This window comes from Heliconius melpomene, chromosome 17 (assembly GCF_056956725.1).
Source record: "Heliconius melpomene rosina isolate 202511_hmr_F chromosome 17, ASM5695672v1, whole genome shotgun sequence".
NCBI lineage: Eukaryota > Metazoa > Arthropoda > Insecta > Lepidoptera > Nymphalidae > Heliconius > Heliconius melpomene.
Genome location: NC_140405.1, coordinates 14836354 through 14862184, shown reverse-complemented (window position 1 = coordinate 14862184; position 25831 = coordinate 14836354). Strand labels below are relative to the sequence as shown.

The 25831-nt window shown below is 33.3% G+C and overlaps 6 protein-coding genes across 8 annotated transcripts; 1 reads left to right on the top strand and 5 right to left on the bottom strand.

Moving 5' to 3' along the window:
* The first annotated feature begins 48 nt into the window (after positions 1 to 48).
* On the top strand, positions 49 to 3095 carry LOC146530545 (protein TEX261). Its single transcript, XM_085199961.1, has 5 exons — positions 49 to 303; positions 882 to 961; positions 1569 to 1790; positions 2429 to 2540; positions 2830 to 3095. The coding sequence occupies exons 1-5, from the start codon at positions 234 to 236 to the stop codon at positions 2946 to 2948; spliced, it is 603 nt and encodes a 200-aa protein (XP_085056087.1). The 5' UTR covers positions 49 to 233; the 3' UTR covers positions 2949 to 3095.
* A 1084-nt stretch (positions 3096 to 4179) lies between these two features.
* On the bottom strand, positions 4180 to 13260 carry LOC146530544 (zinc finger protein 711-like). Of its 3 annotated transcripts, none has more exons than XM_085199958.1 (2): positions 13194 to 13260; positions 4180 to 5491 (listed from the first exon to the last, which is right to left on the bottom strand). In XM_085199958.1, the coding sequence occupies exon 2, from the start codon at positions 5370 to 5372 to the stop codon at positions 4446 to 4448; it is 927 nt and encodes a 308-aa protein (XP_085056084.1). In that variant the 5' UTR covers positions 5373 to 5491; positions 13194 to 13260; the 3' UTR covers positions 4180 to 4445. The 3 variants fall into 3 exon arrangements, with proteins under 3 accessions (XP_085056084.1, XP_085056083.1, XP_085056085.1); XM_085199957.1 differs by lacking the exon at positions 13194 to 13260 and adding an exon at positions 11335 to 11404; XM_085199959.1 differs by lacking the exon at positions 13194 to 13260 and adding an exon at positions 5678 to 6274.
* Positions 13261 to 14051: 791 nt separating this feature from the next.
* Positions 14052 to 14882, bottom strand: LOC146530543 (zinc finger protein 711-like). Its single transcript, XM_085200761.1, has one exon. The coding sequence runs from the start codon at positions 14880 to 14882 to the stop codon at positions 14052 to 14054; it is 831 nt and encodes a 276-aa protein (XP_085056887.1).
* Positions 14883 to 16134: 1252 nt separating this feature from the next.
* On the bottom strand, positions 16135 to 17127 carry LOC146530542 (zinc finger and BTB domain-containing protein 41-like). The gene has a single exon (XM_085200760.1). The coding sequence runs from the start codon at positions 17125 to 17127 to the stop codon at positions 16135 to 16137; it is 993 nt and encodes a 330-aa protein (XP_085056886.1).
* A 1605-nt stretch (positions 17128 to 18732) lies between these two features.
* Positions 18733 to 21567, bottom strand: LOC146530541 (zinc finger Y-chromosomal protein 1-like). Its single transcript, XM_085200759.1, has 2 exons — positions 21468 to 21567; positions 18733 to 19829 (listed from the first exon to the last, which is right to left on the bottom strand). The coding sequence occupies exons 1-2, from the start codon at positions 21565 to 21567 to the stop codon at positions 18733 to 18735; spliced, it is 1197 nt and encodes a 398-aa protein (XP_085056885.1).
* Positions 21568 to 23166: 1599 nt separating this feature from the next.
* On the bottom strand, positions 23167 to 24737 carry LOC146530540 (zinc finger Y-chromosomal protein 2-like). Its single transcript, XM_085199953.1, has 2 exons — positions 24598 to 24737; positions 23167 to 24431 (listed from the first exon to the last, which is right to left on the bottom strand). Exon 2 carries the CDS (start codon positions 24361 to 24363, stop codon positions 23344 to 23346), a length of 1020 nt encoding a protein of 339 aa, XP_085056079.1. The 5' UTR covers positions 24364 to 24431; positions 24598 to 24737; the 3' UTR covers positions 23167 to 23343.
* Positions 24738 to 25831: the final 1094 nt, after the last annotated feature.

The window sequence follows — 25831 nt, the reverse complement described above, 5'->3', positions numbered from 1 at the left end:
GAGGACATCGTATGGGGAGGGGGAATGGGGAAGGGAAAGGGCGGACTAACTTACGACAGGAGAAAAAGATGTGAGAGGATATTAACTTGTAATCATAGTAGCAAAAATTTTACAATATTTCTGTTGACATTGACATTGACACTGACATTGATGCTTGACAGGTTGACAACGCGTATAACCTCACTCAAGTTTTGTAAATAACAAAACAAAGCAGAAAAAATAGTTTTGTCAATATGATTTTCCTATATTTCATAAGTATTTTATCTTATGTTGTACAAGCAACGTTCATGACCATGGCCCTTGGTGAGTATATATCCAATAATATATAAAATTGTTGAACATATTTTTTTTAAAAGTTATAAATTAAAAAATATAATAATAAATTAATTAGCACTAGTTTCGTTGCCAAAAATAATTTGGCTTCGTTATTTATTTCAAATATATTGTAAAATTGTGAATATCTGCCAAGAATATAAATTTTTAAATAAATGTATGTATTATAAAATAGTTAATAACGTATGAGAAAAATATTATTAATTTCACATTTGATAACCATGATTAAAAAAATAATTGAGATAAATTATATGCTTATCGTTTCCCTTCTTTTTTTATTTTATGTTTATTTAAAATGGCCAACAACCAATTTTTGAGACATTGTGTATGTGTAACTGAAAGTTACTTTTCCTATCAGGATGGGAAAATAAAACTCCTACTGCTACATAATGGACTCTAACATTTATTTTGGTATAAATTGATATGTTTGAATAAATCAAATTTCATAAATAATATATAGAATAGATCTCCTTCAAGAATAACATTCAATTTATTCATATGGACAATATATATAACAATTAATTTAACAAAAATAAAATATTCTACAGCTGCTGGTCTATTCTACTTAGCAGAGCTAATAGAAGAGTATACAGTGATGGCAAAATGTATAATTATGTGGATTTTAGTTGTAAGTATACTAACAATTACAGTAAAATTTTAATTGATAACAAACATTTAGTAGATGTTGTTTTACAATTTATATATGCATATACAATATAAGGATTCACATCTGTATGCAAATTGTTTATTCAATCCCCTCTGCAAAAAAATTATTTTTTTAGTTCCATACTTTATTTAAGGTGAAGCATGGTAGGTGGGGAAAACCTACTATCAAGATTCTGATACCCTCTATTCTCCCTCAAAATCCCTTTTACCATGCAATGTCTTCAACATTGCATGGTAAACAATGCAATTTTATGTAAATCTGTCTTCTCTTGAGCAAGGAAAATAAAATTTATCCCCCAGATAGGGATTGGACGCACAACCTTCACATTTATAATCAGACTGTTCCATTGTACCATGAATCCTAACAATTTTGCATATATGTAAAATGCAATTTAGTAATATTGGAGTAAGATCATCCATTTAATATACATAATATGTATATTAACTCATTTCTGGAGTAAATATTATATATTATAACCTCCTAGGACTAATTAAGATGAATTTGAAGTTACTTTATTGTTTTAAATAACTTTTATTAGATTATTTGTAAATATATTTTTTTTATTCAGGTAACAACAGCCCTATACATTGGACTAATTGTCTTTGAAGATATTCCTTTACATTTAAACCTAATAGGTTTATTCCAACAAATACTCTATGGTTTTCTATTGAAAAAGTTCCCAATACTTGAAGCTAACAGCATTACATTTGTTTTGGCATTACTTAATTTGTTGTTACATCACTATTGTTCATTTAGATATTTTGGGACAAATCACTATGCCTTTTCTGAGGTAAGTCCACTAGTTTTACCTGTAGTTCAAGTATTTGGAGTACATTGTTTACGTAAATATTGCATTTCTTTCTGCAGTGCTACCTAGCAAGGTAGGCAGAGGGAACCTGGCAACCTCGTTTTAAGACACTCCATACCCCACTTTCCACTCGATTCTGGATGCAATGAGTGTTGAGTGTTGGAACTCCATGCTAAACGTTGAGAATTGATACTATGTACTAGATTATTTTAAAAAGTTACTTACTAGATTATTTTAAAAAAGTCTACAAAAAACGGTAATACCTAATATGTGCAGATATTTTTAAAGTCTTGATTGACTGAGTGTTCACATAGTCACTTTTCTCTACTCATCTGTAAACTAACTCTCAAAATAATATAAAAGCTGTTGTGGGTTTTTGCAATTCCAATGCAGGAGAATGAATTACAACTTTTTTTTCTTTTTTTCTTTGCTTTACTCTGTATTAAGCAGGCAGTCTGTATATAGCAGGGTATACAGAGGGAACCTGGGAACCATGTGTTAAAATACTCCATTCCCATTAAGACACTTTGTTCCTAACATTCCGCCGAACTCGGCGAAACGGAGTGCCTTATCACTACGTTCCCTCTGCCTAACAAAAAAAACTAACTTATAATTTTCAGATACTGGGTTACTACACTATATGCATGTGGTTGATGCCGCTTGCGCTATTCGTGTCTTTGTCGGCCAACGACTATGTGTTACCGACTACTGGGGAAAGGCAGAGTTTATTGGGTAAGTCTTCTTTGTGAGTAGTGTGGGTTGATTGCGATGGGTTAGAGGTATGTTTTTTTTACAGCTCCAAGGGACTGTAGACCTGAGTATTTGATATAAATTTCATCTTCATACCTCTGGACGTTCCAGAGAAAAAGGGTCTTTTGTTCCAAAAATGCAAATGTTAAATACTTTATTTCTCCGAGAGGTAATCGAACCCACAACCGTTGCGTTTACAGTCGCACACTTGTGACCCGCCTCATTGTGCTTGTTGATATTTATTTTTAATATTAAATTTTATTAATTTCAGATGACGACAACGTTGTTACAGATTATTTAGCACGAAAATCAAAACGTTATAGCCTTTTGTCGTTTTTCAGTTACGCAAAGGACTCGATACTACCTCAAAGGAACAAAAAGTCATTTTAAATCGTAATTATTATTATTATTTGTGTAATTCTTATTCATTATGTAATAAAGTGAACGCAGCAGGAATCGAACCTGCACTTAAGCCAGGAAAAAAATGTATATATTGACATGAAATAAATACTAATGTGTATTTATATGTAAAAAAATGTCAAATTATTATTTTTAACCGTTCTACGTTTTTAGTTTATTATCTCGAAATGTATATTATGTAAGGGTGGACTCTCTTCACCAACAAAACATTATATATTTACTATATATTTAATTACCTATTGTTTACTGCATTTTGATGATAAATATCACCTTGTTATTTATAGCATACAATTGTGTAGTAACATTTATAAATATAGCAAGATTTCATAAGTAATTACGAATATTATTATATTATTTAATATCATAAAGCTACAGTTACACACACTTTATTAAGAGTGCTCGGATATAAGCGTGCTCAGAGCAAATAATCGAACACACATGCTCTTTAAGCGCGGGCTGGTAACATATATATATATATATATTTAAGTACGTGTTTCTATTACTATTATTATTTTATAAAGAATTTTATTTCGGTAATAAGTCACGAATATTTACTTTTAAACTAAATATAATTATTAATAGAAAGTAAATTAACATTTGTTATTTTGTAAAAAATACTTTTTTAATTGTTTAAATAATGAATCTGACAAAAAAATATATACGATTTTTTTTAATAGTAACAATGTACAAAGATAGAATTTTACACAGCCTTTTCGTTCTATTTTAATAGATTTACGTAATAATTAAAATTAATAATATAAAAATAATTAAGATTTTAGATTTTTTTGTATAGTATATTTTTGTATTATAAAAAAATGGATATGTATAATTTTTATCATTTATTATTATTTAGGTGGTATGTTGAATTAAAAATTTAAACGGTTGTATATTTTTTTATAGATTTAAAGTTATTGAAGGTTTGTTAAAAGACTCATAATTTATTGTTTTTTTTTTTGTTATTTCTAGTCATATAAGGTGTACATAATTTGTAATAAAATAAAATGAATGTGCAACATATTGTTTTATTACCTACTTTTTATGGGAAATGAAGAAGAAAATAATGAAGTCTAGAAGATATTTAAAATATTTTCAATTTTCCGGTCATAATACAGAAAGTGTTTGAATTACTCCGTACAAAACTCAATGTTTTACAAGTAATGAAACACTTAACAGTAAGTTAAAATAAGAAAATAAAAAACGCTTCATTGCAATTTTTTTAATAAATTTAAATGGATAAGTTATACTGCAAAGTGCTTATACGTACAATATTTTAATTTAACTAGCCTTTGATAATATTACATAACGACGTAACAGGTCTTTTTTTCTTCTAAAGTGGTAAGTGGTATCTAACGTCTCTAACTGTTTTAATAACTTATTGTCAGTCAGTCAGCCAGTCATAACGCCGCCATGTTCTCATTCACTTCCATCCAATAAATTATAGTTTGTACTTTAAACAAACAAATGCTTCTAAATTATCGCATTATTATGATGTACTCGCGTATGTAATTTTAGACTTGTCACTTGAACAAATGCTTTCCCGCAGTCTTTGCAAACGTAACGCCTATCGTTGGTATGTATACGCCTGTGAAAGTCCAAGGTTTTCTTTCTTTGAAATGCTTTTTTGCAGATCTCACACTGATATGGACGAGAATCGTCGTGTTTTACCATATGTCGTTTTAGCAAATCTTTACTAAAAACTTTAAAACCGCAAATTTCGCACGTTATAGACTTTTCCTTTAAATGCACTCTCAATTGATGTTGTATCAACCTACTTTTTATTAGGAACATTTTGGAGCATATGTCGCATGAGAATTGGGAACTTTTAACATCATGGACGATAGCAAGGTGCTGCTTTCTAAGATAGTTACTGCGTAACACTTCAGGACATTTGGGACATAGTAGCTTTTCAGTCTTTTCCTGATTGTAATTCTTCGAACACTTAGCCCAATGTAAACTGGAATGCACCGTTTTCACGTGACTATCCAAATTTGCTTTCGCCACGAATCCTTTCCCGCAACTTTCACATAAATACGTGTTAGCTTTCACGTGAGATTTGTGAGCGTGTCTGAGTAATGTTCCAAAGAATCGAAAATTCTGTCCACAGTCAAGGCAACGCATACTATCATCTGACAACTTAAAAGCAAAAAGGCAATCTACGATACTATTATTGAAGGTTACACTATGACACTCAGAAACATGATTTAGAAATTCTTCTAGAGTCGACACTGGTCTCGGACACTTCTTGCAAGAAATCTGAGAGATATCCAGCTTCAATCTCGTATGAGCAGTGACGGTTCTCAGGACATTAGTAAGTTTAACTTCACTGTGCTCTTCTTGAGTGTGCTCTTTTAACTTAGAACTGTCGATAAAAGAGCAGCAACAGTAGAAGCACATAAACTTGTTCGAAAACCATCTAAATGGTATGGCTGTAGAATATTCTATAATAATTGTTATTAACCTTGTGATGTATAACTTCCGGTCTCTTTCCGTTAGGCTATCTATGATGTCTTGGTCTGAAATTAAGAATACAAAAATATTAGTAAAGTATTATGACACCATTTAACTTGCTTAAAGCAGAAATTGCATAATTGTGTGAGATCAGGATCTGTGAAAATTATGTAGATATTTAAAGATAAAAAAGTTTTAACATTACAAAGAATTTAGAAATACAATTTTGGCAAACTTATTATTTAACGTACCTTTTTAACCGACTTCAAAAAGGAGGTTATCAATTTGATATGTATGTAATATTGTTGGAATTGAATAATTTTGAGTATGATGATCCATTTAGGTCTTATTTAGAATAGATATAAAAAAAGAATTAGTCATCGCTATGTTTACCTTATCTTAAATTCTTGACGTAAATATCACATAATCTTAACTTATTGACCAATACTTATTGTTCCCCCTAATGTGTCCTCCCCGTTTCCCTAAACGCTATATTACCAAAGGAAGGTGGAAACATAAAAAAATACTGGAGGCGCAGCACACAGAGTACACAGCATTGACTGTAAGCGCGATGTCTGTGGCTTCGATCCCGGTTAAGGTTCGTGACAAAGCGAGGTGCGAGTTCCGCTGCTCTACCCGCAATCTAATTGGGCTATAACGTACGTTTATAACAGCTGTATATTTATATATAGAAAATAATCCTCAAAGATTATTTATTGTCCACGAAAGTTTACTTGCAGCCAAAAGCTGGGCAAGTCATAGTCCGTACAGGGTGAAAGTAAAGGTAAAGAAATGTCTACGCAGCATCAGGAGATGAAAAATAAAATTTGACAGCACTGGAGTTACATAAGCATAAGGATACATTCCGATGACGCCGCACTTGCACCTCGCGGAATCGAACAATAGTGTTTTAGTATTTTGCTGATTTAACTGTTTCGAATTATATAAAATTTTAATAAAGATTCTCTGTCTTCAACTTGCTTTAAAACAGAAAGGTTGTTTATAAAATTAAATAAATAATTTTTAAAAAGCCTTTTTCTCGCCTGAGTAATTTAACTGGCGCAGTCGGTAGGATCGCGGCGTGTTTGGCTTTAATCAAACTCTTAAAGCCCGCGAACGGTTTCTATCGTTATTACCGCGATCTATTAAGAAGAATCTACGACGGCGAGACCGGCGGAGCACCTAAGCATCGGAGGTTCTGCCAAGCAGTTGAGTCCCGGTTGGAGATGCAGAGGTTTCTTTGGTGAGTACTTTTGTTATCCAAGTTCCTATGCTATATTTCCTTCCGTATTTTTGTATCTGTCTATATAGCTCAAATCGCGATAGGCATTTACTATTATTGAATAAGTTTATGAGAAATAAATGAAATAATAAATAAATGAAATAATAAATGAAATGAAATAATAAATAAATGAAATAATAAATGAAATGAAATAATAAATAAATGAAATAATAAATGAAATGAAATAATAAATAAATGAAATGAAATAATGAATAAATAATTAAATGAAATAATAAAATATTATTTTAATAAATATTATATTGAATTGAAATATTTTATTTGTTTGAATTATTTTGTTAAATAGGTTAGTCGTGATTAAAAGATAAAATGTCTTTTGAAAATTGCGAGAATTCTAGTTTTAAGTTAATTTCAGATTTTATGCCACGTTACGATGGTAATTCAAAAACGTTGAATTTTTATATTAGAGAAGTAGATAATATATTGAAATTAATAGAGGGCGCAGCGAAACACCACCCCGCTATTGTGTGTTTGATAAAAAGTAGACTCAGTGGAGCCGCAATAGATGCAATAGCATACGAAGAGTCTCTAGACTCGTGGGACGCGATTAAACGCGCTTTGATTAGAAGATTAGGTGAACCTAGGAACGAAATACAACTAATGCAAGAGCTAACTCGAACGCGACGTAATAAAAATGAAGACACGGAAACTTTTGGGAAACGCCTTCGAGACATACTTGACACCCTTTTGTCCGTAGGTAAACATAGTAACAAAGAATATTATGAAAACATGGTTATAGAGCAATATACGAACCAATTAGACTTTCAAATTTCAATAGGTGTGCGTCTAGCCAGGCCTACCACATTAGAACTAGCCATTGTACAAGCTAGGCAAGAAGAAGCTAAGCTCACATACAATAGATTTAATAATAATTTTAATATGTCAAACCCCCAAAGTAAGGTTAAAGAAAATCATAGAAACTTTATTTCATTTTCAAATTCACAATCTAGATTAAATAATCCACCTATGCACGTAAATTCAAATTTTACCCCTAGACAAAATAACTGGACACCAGAACAACGTCAACAATGGGTTCAGTCAATGCTACCATGGAAAAACCGACAACCCTCAGGTAATTATAGACCTTTTATTAATCATAGAGGTAACATACCTCACCAGCAAATAAATCCACCCCAAAAAATATCAGATGTGACTATGAGGTCAACAAATAAACCAGAGAAGCCGCAGTTCGCAGTGGAGGAACTCTTCTACACAGACGAGCCACAGGAGCAACAACTCAATGAGTATTCCCAACACTACACCCCAGGTGAGTATTATTATGATAATATACATATACCAGACGAGCAGGATACTTATGAACCAGTTAATGACGAAATAAGTAACCAGCAGGATTTTACGTTAGGCATAGACCCAGACGTAAAGAGATAGTAAAAATAAATAATCATGATAAAGATCATTTACCCTACATAGTAATTCCCGAATTTAAAGGTAAGTTTTTAATTGACACAGGAGCTTCTAGATCCCTTATTTCATCAGAAGTTATATATAATTCTATTTTTCAAAATTGTGTAGAATATGAACCATTTGACATAAAAACAGCTCATGCGACAACACAGCATAGTCATGTAGCGAATTTACCCTTACCCCCAATCTTTAATACTGACATTCTTCATAAATTCCTTATTTTTGATTTCGACCCTAAATACAAAGGACTTATAGGTCTAGATTTATTAAAATCATTATCTAGCAATATTAATTTGAAAAATAAAATACTACATACAGCGACAGCCGACATACCTATTTATTTCGACTATAATAAGAAACTTATAAAAATAGAACCAAAGTGTGAAAAACTTATCACGTTAAAAACACATTATATTGACGGATTTTATATCTACGACGATTATATTTGGTCTAAGGGATTGACATCCCCTGCTGCTATTATTAATGTTAAAAACGGAAAATTTATAACTAAAGTCATTAATACCAATTCAGAAGGACGAACCATATGTAACATAGGTACATTTAAGTTACGACCATATAATGTTATATATAAAAAAGGCAAACAAAATATAAAAGCCGACGCCTTTCCTATGAATGGAATATCTCACAAAAATGTAGAATCATTATCAACCATAAATTCTAATAATAATAAAGTCGACAATATAATTGACAGTATATCCCAAGACGTAGGTGCACAAACTAGTGAAAACATAGCGCAGGTACCCCTTGTATCTAGTAATAATAACGATAAAAACAGAGAGCCTGACAACGACAGACATAAGATGCTTACATCAGAGACTGTCAGTACGAGTATCAGTACTATTGTTCCTAATAACTCGATGTACACTAACCATTCCCAAACAGATAACGAAAATAAAGGTTTACTAATTAAATATAATGATAATGACAGACAAGTTAGGCAGTTTAACCCTAAAATAACACCCAGTTCGAAGTATAACCCTAACATAACACCCAGCTCGAAATACAGAGTATACAATAGATTAACTAATACTAGGACATTGGTAAAAGACGTATTTACCAAAGTAAATAATACCAAGAAGAAAATAGTATCATCTTTAAGGAAGTACATAAGAAAACCACATAAGGTAGGTGGAACAGTCTATGAGCAAGTAGCTAAGACGACGCTCAGAGATGAAGCCATACCAGATTTCAAAGGTCCGTATAAGATAATTAATTTGCACCCTTACTATATAAAGGAGATTATAAAAAATCATCCAAACTCTAATTCTAATAGAGTTCGTTATAAATTGCTACGAAGGCCTAATCTTATTTCAGGTCCCTCGTGTTCTACACAAGAGCCAAAATAACCCTACATCCCATACATAATGGAATTTTATTATATTATTATTATTTAGATTTTATTAATTAAAGAATAACTCTTAAACAAAATGATATGTTTAACCTTGCTTTTACTTACTTAATAACGAATAAATATTATATATAATAGTTCTATATACAGAAAAATATTATATATAATAATTTTACATACAAATAAATACTATATATAATAATATATAATTATTTTAAAGAACTTATTTTGTTGTATGCGAGAATACTTCATCTTAAAGGATATATAAGGTTTATAGAAATAAAATAGAATATAAGTTAGATTTACTTATAAAAAACAAAAAAAAAAGATATATTATTCATATTCCTAGAGTTAGACATAGTATTATAAATGGTTTAGTTTCGATAATAATTCGATACTAATAATTATAATTATAATAAGGACATTTATTAATTCATAAAAAAATATATGTAGTTTTTAATTTTGTAAACATTAAACCTATTCAAATAAATAAATCAAAGTGTCTATTATGATGAAAGCATATAGTACAGAACATTTCCTAATTTCCCTCCTAGAAATTCCTTCCATTTCTAATGATAAATATAACATAGTTATTCCTTATTTCCAACCCTTATACTTGGTAACAAAGGGTACTCTTACCTAAAAGAAGGATTTAGAATATATACCTCTCGATTATATACATCAACTTGCATATAATATCCAAACCCTAGAAGAAGAGGAGAAATAAAGAAATAGAGTATTATCCTGGCTGTTTCAAGCTGATCTATGATTATTATATACTACTATAATAAATGTTATTTTTGGAAAATCTACGAGCATTTTCCCAGAGTCCCGGAGGAAACCAGCAGCGAGGACGCTTCAGGAACCTGCAGGACCAGCTTCCATCTTAAGGAGGGATCAGTTACATAAGCATAAGGATACATTCCGATGACGCCGCACTTGCACCTCGCGGAATCGAACAATAGTGTTTTAGTATTTTGCTGATTTAACTGTTTCGAATTATATAAAATTTTAATAAAGATTCTCTGTCTTCAACTTGCTTTAAAACAGAAAGGTTGTTTATAAAATTAAATAAATAATTTTTAAAAAGCCTTTTTCTCGCCTGAGTAATTTAACTCTGGTTACCAGTAATTTTGCTCGGGTTTTAGGTCCCTAAATGGTAGTATACCGTTATGAGCGTTTGCCTGCTGTCATTGCCAACAGCCTACCGTAGGAAGATCTGTTCCAGGCCGAATGAAGATTTATCACTTTACATTATTGTTGGGTTAAAACTAAACTTCTTGGCTGAAACTTTAACTCAGTCAAGTGCACCCATATCGGAACGCTTTTTACGCTTTTCATAATCTTCTAAATCTGAACATGTTAAATAACTTCTTAGACAAAATGTTGAAATATTGCTATTCTATCTATCAGCCTTTTAAGGTCCACTTCTGGACATAGGCCTCCCCCAATGCTCGCCACTCCGTCCGGTCCTGCGCCCTTTGAATCCAGCGGGTTCCCGCTGTCTTCTTAAGGTCGTCGGTCCACCTGGTTGGAGGGCGGCCTGTACTCCTTTTGCCGAGGCGTGGTCGCCATTCGAGGACCTTTCTCCCCCATCGGTTGTCGGTCCTTCTGACAATATGGCCTGCCCATTGCCACTTTAGCTTGCAGATTTTGAGAGCTATGTCGGTAACCTGCGTTCGTCTACGAATTTCATCATTTCGAATTCTGTCGCGTAGAGAAATTGCTATTAACTTAACTTATTAACTAACTGATTTATCCCTAGCGTGCTAGTCAGAGAGAACGGAGCGCCAAACGCTACGGTCTCTACATACCTCTTTCGCGTCGTTTTTTTAGTAAACAAAAAAAAATTTAATTTGCAGAAGTTAGTTGCTGGTTTTATCCTTGACACCTTTCATGAACCCAGAAAATGCTGAGTGGTTGATTGAAACAGGTCTTAATCTGCCAGGCAGGCCTGAAAGACCAGGAGGGACCGTCCAGGAGGCCAGTTGCTGCTGATTCAGAAGATTTCCTTTAGTCTAGTGAATATTTTCAATAATCTGACTAACATATCATAGTCGCTATAGTAAACGATTATTTAACTCACATTTTCATTATTAATTCCTTTAACTACATAATTATTCAAATTGTTATTTATTTTCCTTAAAAACTAATGATAAAATTAACATGTTATCAGATTCTTTAATAAGATAAAGATAAAAGATATTTATTAACAAATAACATACACAATTTTTGTAACATCTGATCTGGGTACCCCACACTAGGTATTCCTGTATCGTGGGTTCCAACATATGATTTTACAATTAACGTTTAATATTGACACTCGTTTAACAAGAGATAAAATCCACAGTAAAAAAGTAAATAATCATAACAAAAATAAAGGTAATTTTAAAATATAGTTAAATTTTGATTTTCTAGGGCGGATAACACAAGTAAACAAAAACTTTATTTTCATATGTTTCCAATTGCTTTAAAATAATAATACCTGAATATTTTTGCTTAATCGTGGACTAATAAGTAATAAATTACATATTAGTCAAATTATAAGTAATAAAATTATATAAGACATTAAAAGTATCATTATAAATTTCGTAGAAACTCTATTGTTCAATATACGCCCTTGTTGTCGACCGACCATCGACCACCAACAAAACAAATGAGAAGGGAGAAGCGAACAGCCATGTTCAAAGCTGAAGTCCAGACACACGTCGTTAATAATTACTTTATAATAATGTGAATAAGGGCGGCAATACATCTGTTTATTTTTAAATAAATTTCCGGAATTAAATATACTATACTCGATTCATTATGGCATGAGATTGTTTCTCAAACTTTTACGTATTTTTTATTTCCATTTAATTTATTTATCCACACGTTTTACTAAAAGGTACTTAACTATAAGGTTAATAAAGCTAAATAGATCTATTATTCAATTATTTATTAGTATTCGGAGGATTCTGAGGAACTATCAACTGCATTAATGACGAAACGGTCCACCATATTATCTATTATATGATCAATTTTTTTTTCCATCTTTTGCTCTTCTTTTATCCCATGGTCAATGCACCTTAGTTATGCAGTGTTAAAAGTAATTTATTTTTATGCTATTAAAATATGTGTCAAGTTTGAGAAGAAGTTGGCTTTTGGGTGTTTTTACATGTATTTAAAAATGATTAAATTTACTTAAAAAAAATCTTTATTTTTTTATTTATTGTATTCGTTTCTTTTAACATAATTACTTCTTTTTAAGAAATATATGTAAAGTTTTATAAAATTTCAAAATATAATTATAAAAATAACTTCATCGATATCCACAAATTTAAATAGTAATTTTAATAATCAATAATTATAACACATGACATAAAAATAAAACTAATTTGTTTTCACTGAACACAGCGTTTATAATATAAAAAAATGTCGTAACTTTTCTATAGTACAAATTAATTCAATTCAACCGACGATATTCAAACGTGACATACTTTTTGCATTTATTTTACCTTTTCCTAATTGTATTTCATAATTTATTAACGAAAAAATAATTTAATATTGTAGTGTAATCTTTCATTCATTTAGTATATTACTTCCATAAATCCATAGATAAATATTTTTTAAAACTAATACAATAACTCCATCAAAGCTGTCATGTAAAAGAACCTTTTTTTGACATGTTTACCTCTTATCTCTTGCCTTCGTGAATCAGTGGCGTAGCTAAGGTATTTGCTGCCCGGTGCGGCTTAGGGGACTTGATGCCCTTTAAAATGGTCTAAGGTCTAAAAAAAAAAACAAAGTTGTTGTTGTTGTTCTTTAATTATGGCGATCCGAGCGTGCCAGTTCAGCACTAATCACTTCGCCAATGTCACGAAAAAACAAAGTGTCTTCTACTCTCACGTACATCAAGTGTCAGACACTAAAATGTGACATTGGCTACCTTTAAAAAGAAATAATCGTCGACTTTGATGCCCCTTTCCTTTTGATGCCCGTAAAAATGGGGCAAAGGTTTTGCTTTACGTATTAATATATAAATTATATTGATCGATGACTAGTTGTTTGTTACTCGCTACTTTGTTTACATTGTTCATCTGTTTGACAGTTCTTGAATGAGGGCGTCCTATTGCTGGTCAACCGATTTTAAGTTGCTCAGCGTGCTTTGGGCTATATTGGAGTGTCTCCGCAAGGTCGGATACGAAACGAGGAGCAAAGTTATGGACATGCGGAAATTGGCATCGATAATGCGAAAAACCGAAGATCGAGCTGAGTGGTATACCATTGGAAAGGTCTATGTCCAGCAGCCCAAGAGGACACACTGATAATGATGATAGATAGCTTAGATATACAAAGAGATTATGTTGAAAAAATATGTAGTATTTTTTGGTAGGTCGAAAGCTTTTCAGATCCTCGCACAATAAAATAAGTTTTATTTACATTCAGGACTTCCGAAGATATGCGTGTACAAATATTCAGTTATTTACTTTTCTATTGTTATACATTGGATAAATTTAGTAAATGTAATTTAACTTAATTCCTAGACATACTATTTGTGGGCTTTCAAGTGATGTTTTTTCATATACTTATTTGTTTTGAACGATTTATCACATAGCGGACATCGGACATGTCTAACAGTGTCGTGTTTGGCCATGTGGTTGTCTAACTCGTGCTTCCCATACGTCCTCCACCCGCAGACCTCGCATACAATGTTCTTTTGCTTCAAATGATTCTCCCTAACGTGTCTCATTAAAATACTTTGGAATATAAAACTTCTAGAGCAGTAAGAACATTTAATTCTATCTCTTCTATTATGAATATCAGCCATGTGATTGGATCTTTTATAGTGAGAGGGGAAGAATTCAAAGCAACTTAGGCATTTATATCTCATTCCGTGAACTTCCCTCATATGTGTCCGTAGGACTCCATAGTTTAGGTAGAGGTCGCACTGTGAACATTTTAAATTATCTTCTGCTAGGTCTTTTTTAACGTGTTCGCAGAAATCGTCGTAGCTTTTGAATTGGACACCGCAATGATTACACATTGATTTTAAACAATGTTTGTGATATCTATTCATGTGCAAGATCAAATGACTGATGGTTTTAAACAGCATGCAGCAGAACACACACTTTATGCCGTCATTTAGATTCACAGGAGCCATATTCACCCCAACGTTTGTGTTGTAGTCTATTCGATGCGTCACCACTAAATGATGAACCAGCTGAAATATATCACTCATTGTCATATCGCATATTTTGCATGAAATCTCTGAAACGTCTATAATAACTAAATTTTCGTGAAATTTGTCCATAGTATGTTGTATATCTGTAAGTGTATGACTCTTCTGGTGGGATTTCAAAGTAGAATGCTCGTCAAACATTTCGTAACAATAAAAACATCTAAAACAAGTCCGTAACCATATAAACGGCATCACAGTCGAATTTTCTAGGACATGTGTTGTGTTTCTCTTAAAAAAATCTAATGTAGAATCTTGTTTGGTTATCTGTGTTTTTTTCGTACTAAGTCTTTTTCTGGTAACTTTCACCGGCTCTTTATGGTTTCCGCCTGAAAGTAAAATATCTTCTTAACTTCTGTCTTAACTGCTTACTTTGTTAACTTAAGTTAATTATGTTAATACTTTAACAGCAAAGGAGATTTCACCGATACCACAAGGATGTAGACAAATGTAACAAAAACAATAAAAACGATACATAATAAAATGAAACTTTTATTTTGCAAAAAACATTTCATTAGTTAATATTATCATCTTGCGTTTTCAGTTTTCTGATGCATCTTAATGCAATTGTTAATTGATTTCAAACAACTTATGTGATTTCTATATACGTGTTTAAATCTCAAGCAGAATAGGCATTTAATAACGCATTTTATGGGCGCCGTATTTACAACATGACATATTCAATATGTGTGTTCTTTTTAGCTCCCTTCTCTCTGACAACTGAAGCTATGTATGTATGTATGTGTTCTTTTTAATATCTGGATCTGAAATCTATTTGACGCATCGTATTTCAATCGTCAACAAATTGAAATATATATATTTTTTCATCATTTCATATATACTTTTTAAATATACATATAGTTTTTTGATGAGATTTCAAGGCGTAATGCTCAACAAATATTTCGCAGCCATAGCGTTTTTATCATCACCACTTTAATTTAAATGAAACCTAATAGAATTAAATCAAAAGGGATTTTGCCAAAAATGCAAGTGATTTTTTCAAACTAAATAATTAATAAGATTATGGTCGTAAAATAAAACGCCATTTGTCAAGAATGACCGTAACAGACACAAACCTATCAAAGCGATAACGCCGCACACGTCGCAGGTATTGGCGCGGAAGTTGAATTGCGTAAAATAGAACTACAGATCCCTTTCTCGTTCTGGTAGGTTTTTTGACAATGAAAAGTGGCAGATCGACAACGTTTAGTAGTATTTTTGTAGTAGTCACTTACTACTACGTTATTGGTACCTATTCGTAACATAGTATGGATAACATAGTAAAATGAAAAAAAAAATCCTACGTCTTAAACTGTACACGAATCTTGATTAATTTTTTAGGTATGGATTTGAAATCTTTTACTACATCCTGCTCCTGTATAATAAAATATTATTTTCATTTTACGAACAAAAATTCATGAGCGCTAATATTATTATCATCATCTGGCGGTTTAGTTTTTAGGTGTATATTATTATGATGCTGCCTCATAGTCTTCTTTGTTTTGAACGCTTTATCACACGATGGACATTTAAAGTTCCTCTCATTACTGTGTTTCATCATGTGCTTTTGAAGATCATATTGGGCAAAGGATCGCCATCCACAAACACTGCAAACAGCCGTCCTTTCTTGTAAATGAGTCTCCCTGACGTGCCTCATCATAGAACTACGATACACAAACGTTCTTGGACAGTAAGAACAGTGTACAATTTCTCTACTTTTGTGAACCAACATCATGTGCTGAGATCGCCTATAGTGTGTCTCAAACAAATCTGAGCAGGCGTAGCATTTGTATCTGTGATTATGGTAATTTTGCATGTGGGTTCTTAGTTTGTTCTTGCTAATAATTCTTAAGCCGCAGTGTATGCAAGTAACCGGTTTAGGTGTGTGATCGTTCCTTTTATGCTGCCTTAAATTTTTAGCACTTCGAAAATGTTGACCGCAAATATCACACAGTACCTCTGACCAGCCTTTATGGCTCTTATTTGTGTGTACCAACAAATGGCCAAAGGTGCTAAATCTTTGATCACAAACTGCACATCTCACTGAGAACTCATCCAATTTGAATGCATACATTCCTATCCCAATATCCTTGTTGAAATCAACACTATGTTCAACTATTAGATGATCAACTAGCTGATACAGCTCAGTTATAGATTTCGGGCAGATTTTACAAGATATGTTCGAGACGTCAATATAGACTTCTGGCTCCCAATAGTTCTCCATTGCTTTGCGTATTTCATCTTCAGCATTATGATCGATTTGGTGAAATTTGAGTTCTCTTGGATCTCTAAAGACTTCATAACAATAAAAGCATCTGTACGAACTTCTGAGCCATCTAAAAGGCATCACTGTGGATTTTAACACCGCCTGAACAACATTATTTCTCATAATCAGTAACTTGTCATGTGTAGATAGTTTTAATTTTAGATGTTTAATTGGTAAATCGTCCTCACTGTCCGAAGGTGCAATTATTTTGGAATATAAACTGCATTTTGAGTTTCGGCTCTTGCCTGAAAGCAAAAGTTCTTCTTAGTCGTAATTTTTTCGTCATATTAATTTATTCAGTGCTCACTGAATTGATAAAGGCAAATAACAATTTGAATATTTGGAAATATATTTAGTTATTCTTTTTTAAATAACTAATAAAATTATTTAATATCATCCAATTATAAAAGCATACATTAACTTTAAGGAAATTTTATTTCTTAATGGTAACTTAAGTAAAACATTTATTATTTGTCTACATTATATAAAATATTATTTATCTTACTGAGGTTAAATAATAATAATTACCGACCAACTTCAAGTGTACCTCGTATATAGCAAGACTAGCAGATTAGATATAGCAAGATTTTTTAAATTTTGTGGTTTTTTATTATATTTGTGGAAGTCGTCATGTATCATTTCAGGTTCAACCTTAACTTTGAGTAAATTTTAAATGAGCCAAATTAGTAAAAAAACATATTAGACCTTTTTTGTCGACCGTTTAATGTTTTATATGATTATATATTGGCTTTCACATCGATAGTATTAATTTAATCGCAACAAAGTTTCAAACGAAATTCTTGTTATTTGCATGGGAAATCGAAAATCGCGACCTGTAAATATAAAAATTAAGAGCTGCACTTTTAAAGCACCATTTTTTTCAGTGCCCAGAACAATATTTTTACTATAATTTGGTGACTTAATATAATTTTATTAACATATTTTTTTATTATATGAAATTTTAGCTATTTTGACTATTTTACAACTCTAAATTGGAATAATTTTTAAATGGCTCAAATTTCATTCAATTTCAAACTCAATTTTTCGATGTCCAGAACAATATTGTCACTTTAATTAAAAAAACAATTTTTTTGGCCCACCTAGTACACATTGTGTGTGTGCGTGCTTATGTGTATGTGTTCATGTGTGTCTATATGTGATTTAGGAATTATGAATAAATTCTCAGTTTCATCATAGTTACAATATAAGTAAGGAGAACTACTTAAGTGTCCGTTCTTACTTTCACCCGATGCCCGAACTCGAGACATTACGTGTTTTGTCTGGCCAGAATAGAAAAATTGTAATAATTCCCCGAGTATCGAACACGCAATCATCGTAACGATATTGACGCAATTTAAGTTGGATTTTGATTTATAGTCACATTCGTGGTATATTCCAAAACACATTGAATTTCAACCAAGAGAAAAATAAAAAAGAGGAGTCTCTTAATATTGTATTTTTTTACACGCCGCGTGATACGAAAGATTTCATGTCGATAAAATTAATATGGCTCTAAACTAGAGTAAGTAAGTATACAAACAGTACATAGAAATATTATTTGTTCCTGGTATTAGTAGTGCTATAATTGAGATTCCCTGATACTTATTTTATTAGAAAAACAAATTCCAAATTTGATCGAACTGACATAAAATTGCCACAAATAGACGCAAATGTATTTAAATGTCAGAGAAAATATAACAGCGCTTTCTGACTATAACCATTAGGACGCTAATGAGCAGCGTACGGAAGTTCGTATGGAATTATTGGTGGTTGTATAGCTCTATGCATTCTTATAAAATGAGCCCTCATAATCTTCTTAGTAGTGAACGCTTTATCACACGCATCACACTTAAAATTCTTCTCTCCACTGTGCTTGTACATATGGTTTTTCAAGCGATTGCTGTTAAAAGCCTTCCAGCCGCAAACTCCGCACACGTGGTTCCTCACTTTTAAATGAGTATCTCTTAAATGGGTCATCATCATGCTCCGAAATACGAAAGTTTTCGGACAATGCAAACATTTTATCTCCTGCCTATTCTTATGTTCAGTGGCCATATGCCTCGATCGCTTATAATGACTTTGAAACGTCTGAGCACATACTAGACATTTGTATTTTTTGTCCAAATCGTGCTGATTTTTCTGATGGGTTTTCAATTTGGATCGAGTTTCGAACTTTTCTCCACACTCAGTACAAAGCAGTCCAGTATTTTCGTGTACTGTTTTAACATGAGTCCGTAGTAAATTACCATCTTTGAAGTGCTGGCCACAAATATCGCATAAAATCGCCGAAGTTCCTTTGTGATCTTTATTAGTATGATGTAGCAGGGGCCCGAAAGTATAAAAACTGGCTCCACAAGCCAAGCAATTGACGGAAAAATTGTCAAGTTTGAACGCAACCATACAAATTCCTATATCCTTATTGTATACCACATCATGTTTTAACACCAAATGATCTAATAAATCATACAAATCTGAAAAATTATCCAGACATAATTTGCAAGATAAGTTTGAAATGTCCACGTAAACTACAGATTCCCAATAATTATTCATAGCTTGTTCCTTAATCTCGTCACCAATGTGGATATGCTGATGATTCTTCAAATCTGAACATTCTTGGAATATATCGTAGCAATAGAAACATCTATAGGAACTTTTCAACCATCTGAACGGCATTACTGTTGAGTTAATCAAGACTTGGAGGACATTGTTCCTCATTATTTTTCTTTTATCCTTAGCTGATAGTGCAGATTTAGTCACTTGTACCGGAATCAATTCCACGTGAGGCATTGTATCATCGACGGCATTCTGGCCACCCCTAGGTTCCCCTGCAAGGAAAACGTGCTTGTTTAAATCATTTTCGGAGCATTTTCTAGAGGCAGCCAAGCGTCATGCAATTTCGTAATCGCAAATGTAATGATTTTACATATAAATTATAATTTTGCTCAAAAAAAACTCAGTATCCTTTTGCTTCACTATAAATTTTATACACGTAATATTAAGAATAGATATTATATTAGAATATCTACCTCTACACTTGGTCCGTACCCTTTTTTACCTCATTATTATATCTAGTTTACTTATCATACAGAGTGTTTTTGTCAGCAGCACTTTAAATGAAACAACAGTTTAAATTTCTCTATAAAAGCCTAATACAATTAAAATAATATTTTCCCAAAAATGAAAAAGGGATTTTTTCAAACAAAATCTATCTATACATATAATAAGAGAGTAAAAATGGCGCTTCTACTACTTCGAAACTACTGGACGGATTTGAATGAAACTTTTTTGGTTGTATAATTATTAGGTCTAGGCAAAATGTAGGCTATATTTTATTTTTAAAATCTGGATACCTGATGTGGAACCTTAACAGCCTATCTAAACTATAAGAGATATAAATATACTGCCTTGGGGAAAATTGATCAACATAACAAGCCTTTTCTCTCCATATAATAAAAATAAAGATCTGGAGCAGCTCATATGGCACCCTAACAGCCCAGCTAAGTAAATCTTAAGAGATATGAATTTAATGGCTTCGGAATAGTTGTTCTGCGTGGTCAGTGTTAAATGAAATGAGGTTTTTATTCTGATTTAATAATTTAAAATAACATAAGCGGGCCGCTAGTAAATAATAAAATTATCGTTGTAAAATAAAAAGCCATTTGTCAAGAACGACGCACGCAGTCATAAACCTATCAAAGGGACACCGCCGCACATGACTCATTCTAAAATAGAGTCGTAGGTATTAGTGTTAAAGTTCAAAGTTGTTTAACCTTTAGTAGTATTTTTGTAGTAGTTTACGTTATTGGTATCTATGCGTAACTCTGTCACATGAGATACAGGACGGATAAATATCGTGAAATTAAAAAAAACGAGTGTTTATATAATTTATAATACTAGCCAATTGACTCGTATAATTATACGCGTTGGCGTTGCCATAGCAACGTGTTTGGCATTTTGTTGAGTGTAAATTTTTCAAATGTATTCAAATTCAAAATATTCTTTATTCAAGTAGACTGTTATAAGTACTTTTGAATCGTCGAATGAACATATAAACAAAAAGCTACCACCGGTTCGGAAGGCAGTTGTGCTGAGAAGAGCCGGCAAGAAACTCAACAGTTGCTCTTTTCAAAGTCAATGGTATACTTAGTTTAAATATTACATTAGCTGGCAGCTATCCTGCATGACATTCAATACATTAATATACATTAATTCTATACATGTTTATCCTCTAAATATTCTTATACAGTGTAATAAGCATTCCTTGTTAGAACTTTTTTACAAATACTTTAAATTTTGGTAGTGGCAAACTTAGAATACACTGCGGAATTGTATTATATAAAATTACGTATACTCAGGCTACGCTACGCTATCATGTAGATGCCGCCTAATCGATTTAGTGTTTATCACTATAACGGTCGCGCTGGCCAGACCCTGGGCCTCGTGAATTGTCAACACTTTCGAACCTGTTTCTCCTCCCCATCCCATGCCAATCAGAGATTCTTTCTCCTCCTGGGTAAACTTGAGGTACAGCGTGTGTTTAAGATCTCTCGGCACTGGTGTCATCTTGATGTTCTTCATAGAAAGGAACCGTACTGCCCTCTTAGACGAGTAGACGAGTGCCCTCGTAGACGATATCAGGGAACTCGTATCTCTTCGGTCATAGGCGTTAAATAATTAGTATTTATCTTTTTACAGCTATAAACACCACGTAATGCTAAATATTAAAATTAATAAATAACATAAATTAACACAAAAAAACCAGACTAAGTATATGAAAAAGGAACCATTTAATAAAATTTTAACTAACAACTAACTAACTGGTTAAATTTTAACTAACTGGTTTACCTAAGCCACCATTGGGCTGCGGCTATCGAAAGCAAGGGAGAGGGCCTGGCAGTTAGTTTGGACATGGCGAAGGCCTTTGATCGAGTGTGGCATGGGGCGCTCCTTGCTAAACTTCCATCCTATGGGCTTTCCGAGAATTTATGCAGGTGGATCGCCAGCTTTCTCACTGGGCGCAGCATCAAGGTCGCTGTCGACGGTTTTTGCCCCAATCAAATGCCCGTGAACGCATGCGTTCCCCAAGGCTGCGTGCTGTCCCCCACGCTGTTTCTTCTGCATATCAATGACATGCTGGAGGATTCTAGCATTCGTTGCTATGCAGATGATAGCACGGTGGACGCTGTTTACTCCGGCCGCGCAAGTTTTTCTCGGGAAAACGCTGAACAGTGCCGAAATAAACTTGTGTCTTCTGTTGAGGCATCCCTCGAGAATGTCTCTTCATGGGGTGAAAAGAACCTGGTCCAATTTAACCCCCTGAAGACACAAGTTTGCGCGTTAACCACAAAAAAAACCCCTTTTATCGTATCGCCAGTCTTTCAGAACACTCCCCTTTCAGCCGCGCCCAGTATCAGCATACTGGGCCTTAATGCTTCGAGTGACTGCCAGTATCGCGATCATCTGGAAAGCAAGGCCAAGTTGGCCTCGAAGAAACTGGGGGTCATCAATAGAGCGAGAGGGTACTTCACGCCAAAACACCGATTAGCCCTATATAGGGCCCAGGTTCGGCCACACATGGAGTACTGTTCTCATCTCTGGGCTGGTGCACCCCAGTATCAGCTTGACCCATTTGATCGCATACAACGTAGAGCTGTTCGAATCATTAAGGACCCAGTAGGCTGTGAAAGGCTTGACACTTTGGCTCTGCGTAGAGACGTCTCCTCGCTGTGCGTTCTCTATCGCATTTATCATGGTGAGTGTTCTGAAGAACTATTTGACCTGTTACCTGCCGCCGAATTTTCTAACCGCACAGCACGTCACAAACTTAAATATCATCCACACCATCTGGATACGTGGCACTCCACTACTGTGCGGTTTCGTAGAAATTTCCTTCCACGCACCACCGAACTGTGGAACGGTCTACCCGCGGCAGTGTTTCCAGGTTGGTACGATATGGGTACCTTTCAAAAGCGCGTCTATCTCCACCTCAAAGGCCGGCAACGCACCTGTAGCTCCTCTGGTGCTGCACGGGGTCGTGGGCGGCGGTGATCACCATCAGGTGACCCTAACGCTCGTTTGCCTTGTCCTTTTACCATCAAAAAAAAATAATAATAACAAGAAAGTACGACTTAAAACAACGAAATATAGAAATAAAAAACGGTATGAGATCAAAATTTTATAGTTAAGACAAAACACTAAGGTAGTTGATATGTTATGCATGAACAAAATCATAGCCTGTAAATAATTATAACATGACATAGCTAAGCACCGAATAATAAAACCTATGACTGATATAAATAATGGTAAATAAGGTAAAGCTTAATTTTTTTAATGATGCTATCAATTATATTGACTGTAGTAATGAGTTTCTTTTTCATGTTTCTCCAAACTTTCGGCATCCACAAATCCATGGCGACACGAACGACACACTCGGCCAAAGTTACCAGTGTGCACTTTCATGTGAGCTCGTAGGTTACTCGATCTTCCAAAATGCTTTTCGCACATGCTACATACATAGTTTTTCTCCCCAAAATGCTTACGCTTGTGTAATTTGACCATCCATTTGATACCTGTCTTATAATCACAAATATCGCATTCAAATCTAATATCCGAATGCAGGGACTGAATGTGTAATAGCATCGCTCCTTTTGTTGTGCATATTTTAGAACAATAATCACATTTTATTCTATATTTTTCCACATTATGTATCTTTCCCATGTGCACCTTTATTTGGTACTGATTGTCAAAAGTTGAGCTGCAAAGGCTACATTTTACTATCCTCTGGATGCCATGAATTCTTGCCTTATGCTTTTCCAGTTTATGTAAAGCATCTAAAATTTTCCCGCAAACTTTACACCTGTACCCAATGTGGCTGTTACTAAAGTGTCGTTTCAATCTTATTTGATCTATGAAGCTGAGACCGCACATTTGGCACATATAGGGATGGGCGATATGCTTCTTATACATATGGCCCATGAGAGACGTATAATTGTTAAATTTATCGTCACACAGAGTGCACTCAAGAATATTTTTTGTTAATATAAATGGAAATACACAAACTCCCACGGAATTATCATATTCTTCTTCATGCACAGCCTTTATGTGTGTTTTTAGATCTTCAATAGATAATAATGGTACATTGCAGAGCTTACACGACAGATTCTTAATATCTATTTTTATTGGAACATCTTTGGTTATAATTGTTTGCGATACAAATGATTTTAAGTCTACGGACTTGTGAGTAACGATGGTGTGTTCCTTGAGAGAATCACAATCCTTTATTTGTTTATGACAATAGAAGCATCTGAAACATCTTGTGTTCCAGAGGAATGGCACTACATTTCCGTAATACAGTAGCATTATTATATTTCTTCGTAGAATAGTCAAACGTTCTAGACAGGACTCTTGGTATTTCTTTGTTCTTATCCCTGTAAAGACATTTTTCATTTACGAGTCTTTTTTATATAAATAAATGTCTTTCTTATAATAATTATAAATCATGATGATTAAACGTAAGAAATAGAAATGTTACAAAGCAAAAATATTTATATAAAATTGATTCAGTTTTAAAAAACATAGTAACATGATATTTACATAATTTGATATTTAAATAGCTAAAGGTAGTCTATATAAATTTAATTTTGATGCTTTTTATTTGTAAAAATCACAACTAGAGTAACTAAATAACATCTCCCACAATTGGTTTCACATCTTCCAATTCACTAACGAATTTCATTTGAATTAGTTCACTACCATCGATTGCATCGGTGACGCTCATAACTTGATCAACCGTATTCTGGGGGTGCCAAGTCGTGATATGCTGTTTCAAATTATGGCGATGGCTAAAGTCCTTGCCGCACAAAGAACATACATATTTCTTTTCAGAATGGACACACGAGTGCGAGTTCAAGTTACCCTTTTTTGAAAACTTTTTTCCACAAAATGAGCAAATGAACTTTTTATCACCATTGTGTTTCAACATATGCAGCTTCACATCATATGGTTCGAAGAATTTGTCACCACAGATTTGGCATTCAACATTTTTCTCTCTTAAATGAACTCTTCTCATATGCCGAGACATTATACTCTCTTGAGGATACACTTTTGGACAATAAGGACATTTGATTTTCAATTCCTCAACTCCGTGAATGTTAGCTAAGTGCAACTTTTTGAAATATGGGCTTTTAAATGTTTCAGGGCAATGTGGACAAGTAGACAGATTAAGCATATGCACGTTTTTTTCGTGGAGTGTCTTTTTTGACAATGTAGATAAGCTTATCCCACATATATCGCATGTATACCCTCCTTCTCTGTGATAATACCTGTTGTGCATTTTCAAATGATTCTCGCCTTGAAAACTCGTTCCGCATACGTCACAAATATAATCGTGAGCCAAATGGTGTTTATTAGCATGACGGAGTAGATATTCAAAGAAAACGAATTTTATATCACAAATTGGACAGGTCGGTTGACCTCTGTCTAACTTGAAGGGAAGGAAACAGTTCGGCACGCTAACATCATATTCCGCATCATGAGCTATTATCAAATGGTTTATCAATTGTTCTAGATTTGTAACTGATTTTGGGCACAATTTACAAGATATATCGGTTACATCAATTTTCACAGCTGCATCTTTGTTTCTATTATTTTTAGTACGATCGTGGACGACAAGTTCTAAATTAGCAAATTGATGGTCATTAGCCGTGTGTTCACGTAAGAGGACTGGATCTTTCATGGGTTCGGCGCAATAGAAACATCTATACCTGCCCTTGTACCACATGAACGGAGTAACATTGCTATATTGCAAAACATATTCGACATTACGTCG

Bases quoted from the DNA above. Each gene is read 5' to 3' on its own strand.
- LOC146530545 (XM_085199961.1), top strand. From the start codon at position 234: ATGATTTTCCTATATTTCATAAGTATTTTATCTTATGTTGTACAAGCA. The intron at 304-881 runs GTGAGTATATAT...AATATTCTACAG, and splicing joins GTTCATGACCATGGCCCTTG to CTGCTGGTCTATTCTACTTA. The intron at 1,791-2,428 runs GTAAGTCCACTA...TATAATTTTCAG, and splicing joins ATCACTATGCCTTTTCTGAG to ATACTGGGTTACTACACTAT.
- LOC146530544 (XM_085199958.1), bottom strand. From the start codon at position 5,372: ATGTGCTTCTACTGTTGCTGCTCTTTTATCGACAGTTCTAAGTTAAAA.
- LOC146530543 (XM_085200761.1), bottom strand. From the start codon at position 14,882: ATGTTTGACGAGCATTCTACTTTGAAATCCCACCAGAAGAGTCATACA.
- LOC146530542 (XM_085200760.1), bottom strand. From the start codon at position 17,127: ATGAGAAATAATGTTGTTCAGGCGGTGTTAAAATCCACAGTGATGCCT.
- LOC146530541 (XM_085200759.1), bottom strand. From the start codon at position 21,567: ATGACACCAGTGCCGAGAGATCTTAAACACACGCTGTACCTCAAGTTT. The intron at 19,830-21,467 runs GTTCGAAAGTGT...TTTTCCTTGCAG, and splicing joins GGGATGGGGAGGAGAAACAG to GGGAACCTAGGGGTGGCCAG.
- LOC146530540 (XM_085199953.1), bottom strand. From the start codon at position 24,363: ATGCTACTGTATTACGGAAATGTAGTGCCATTCCTCTGGAACACAAGA.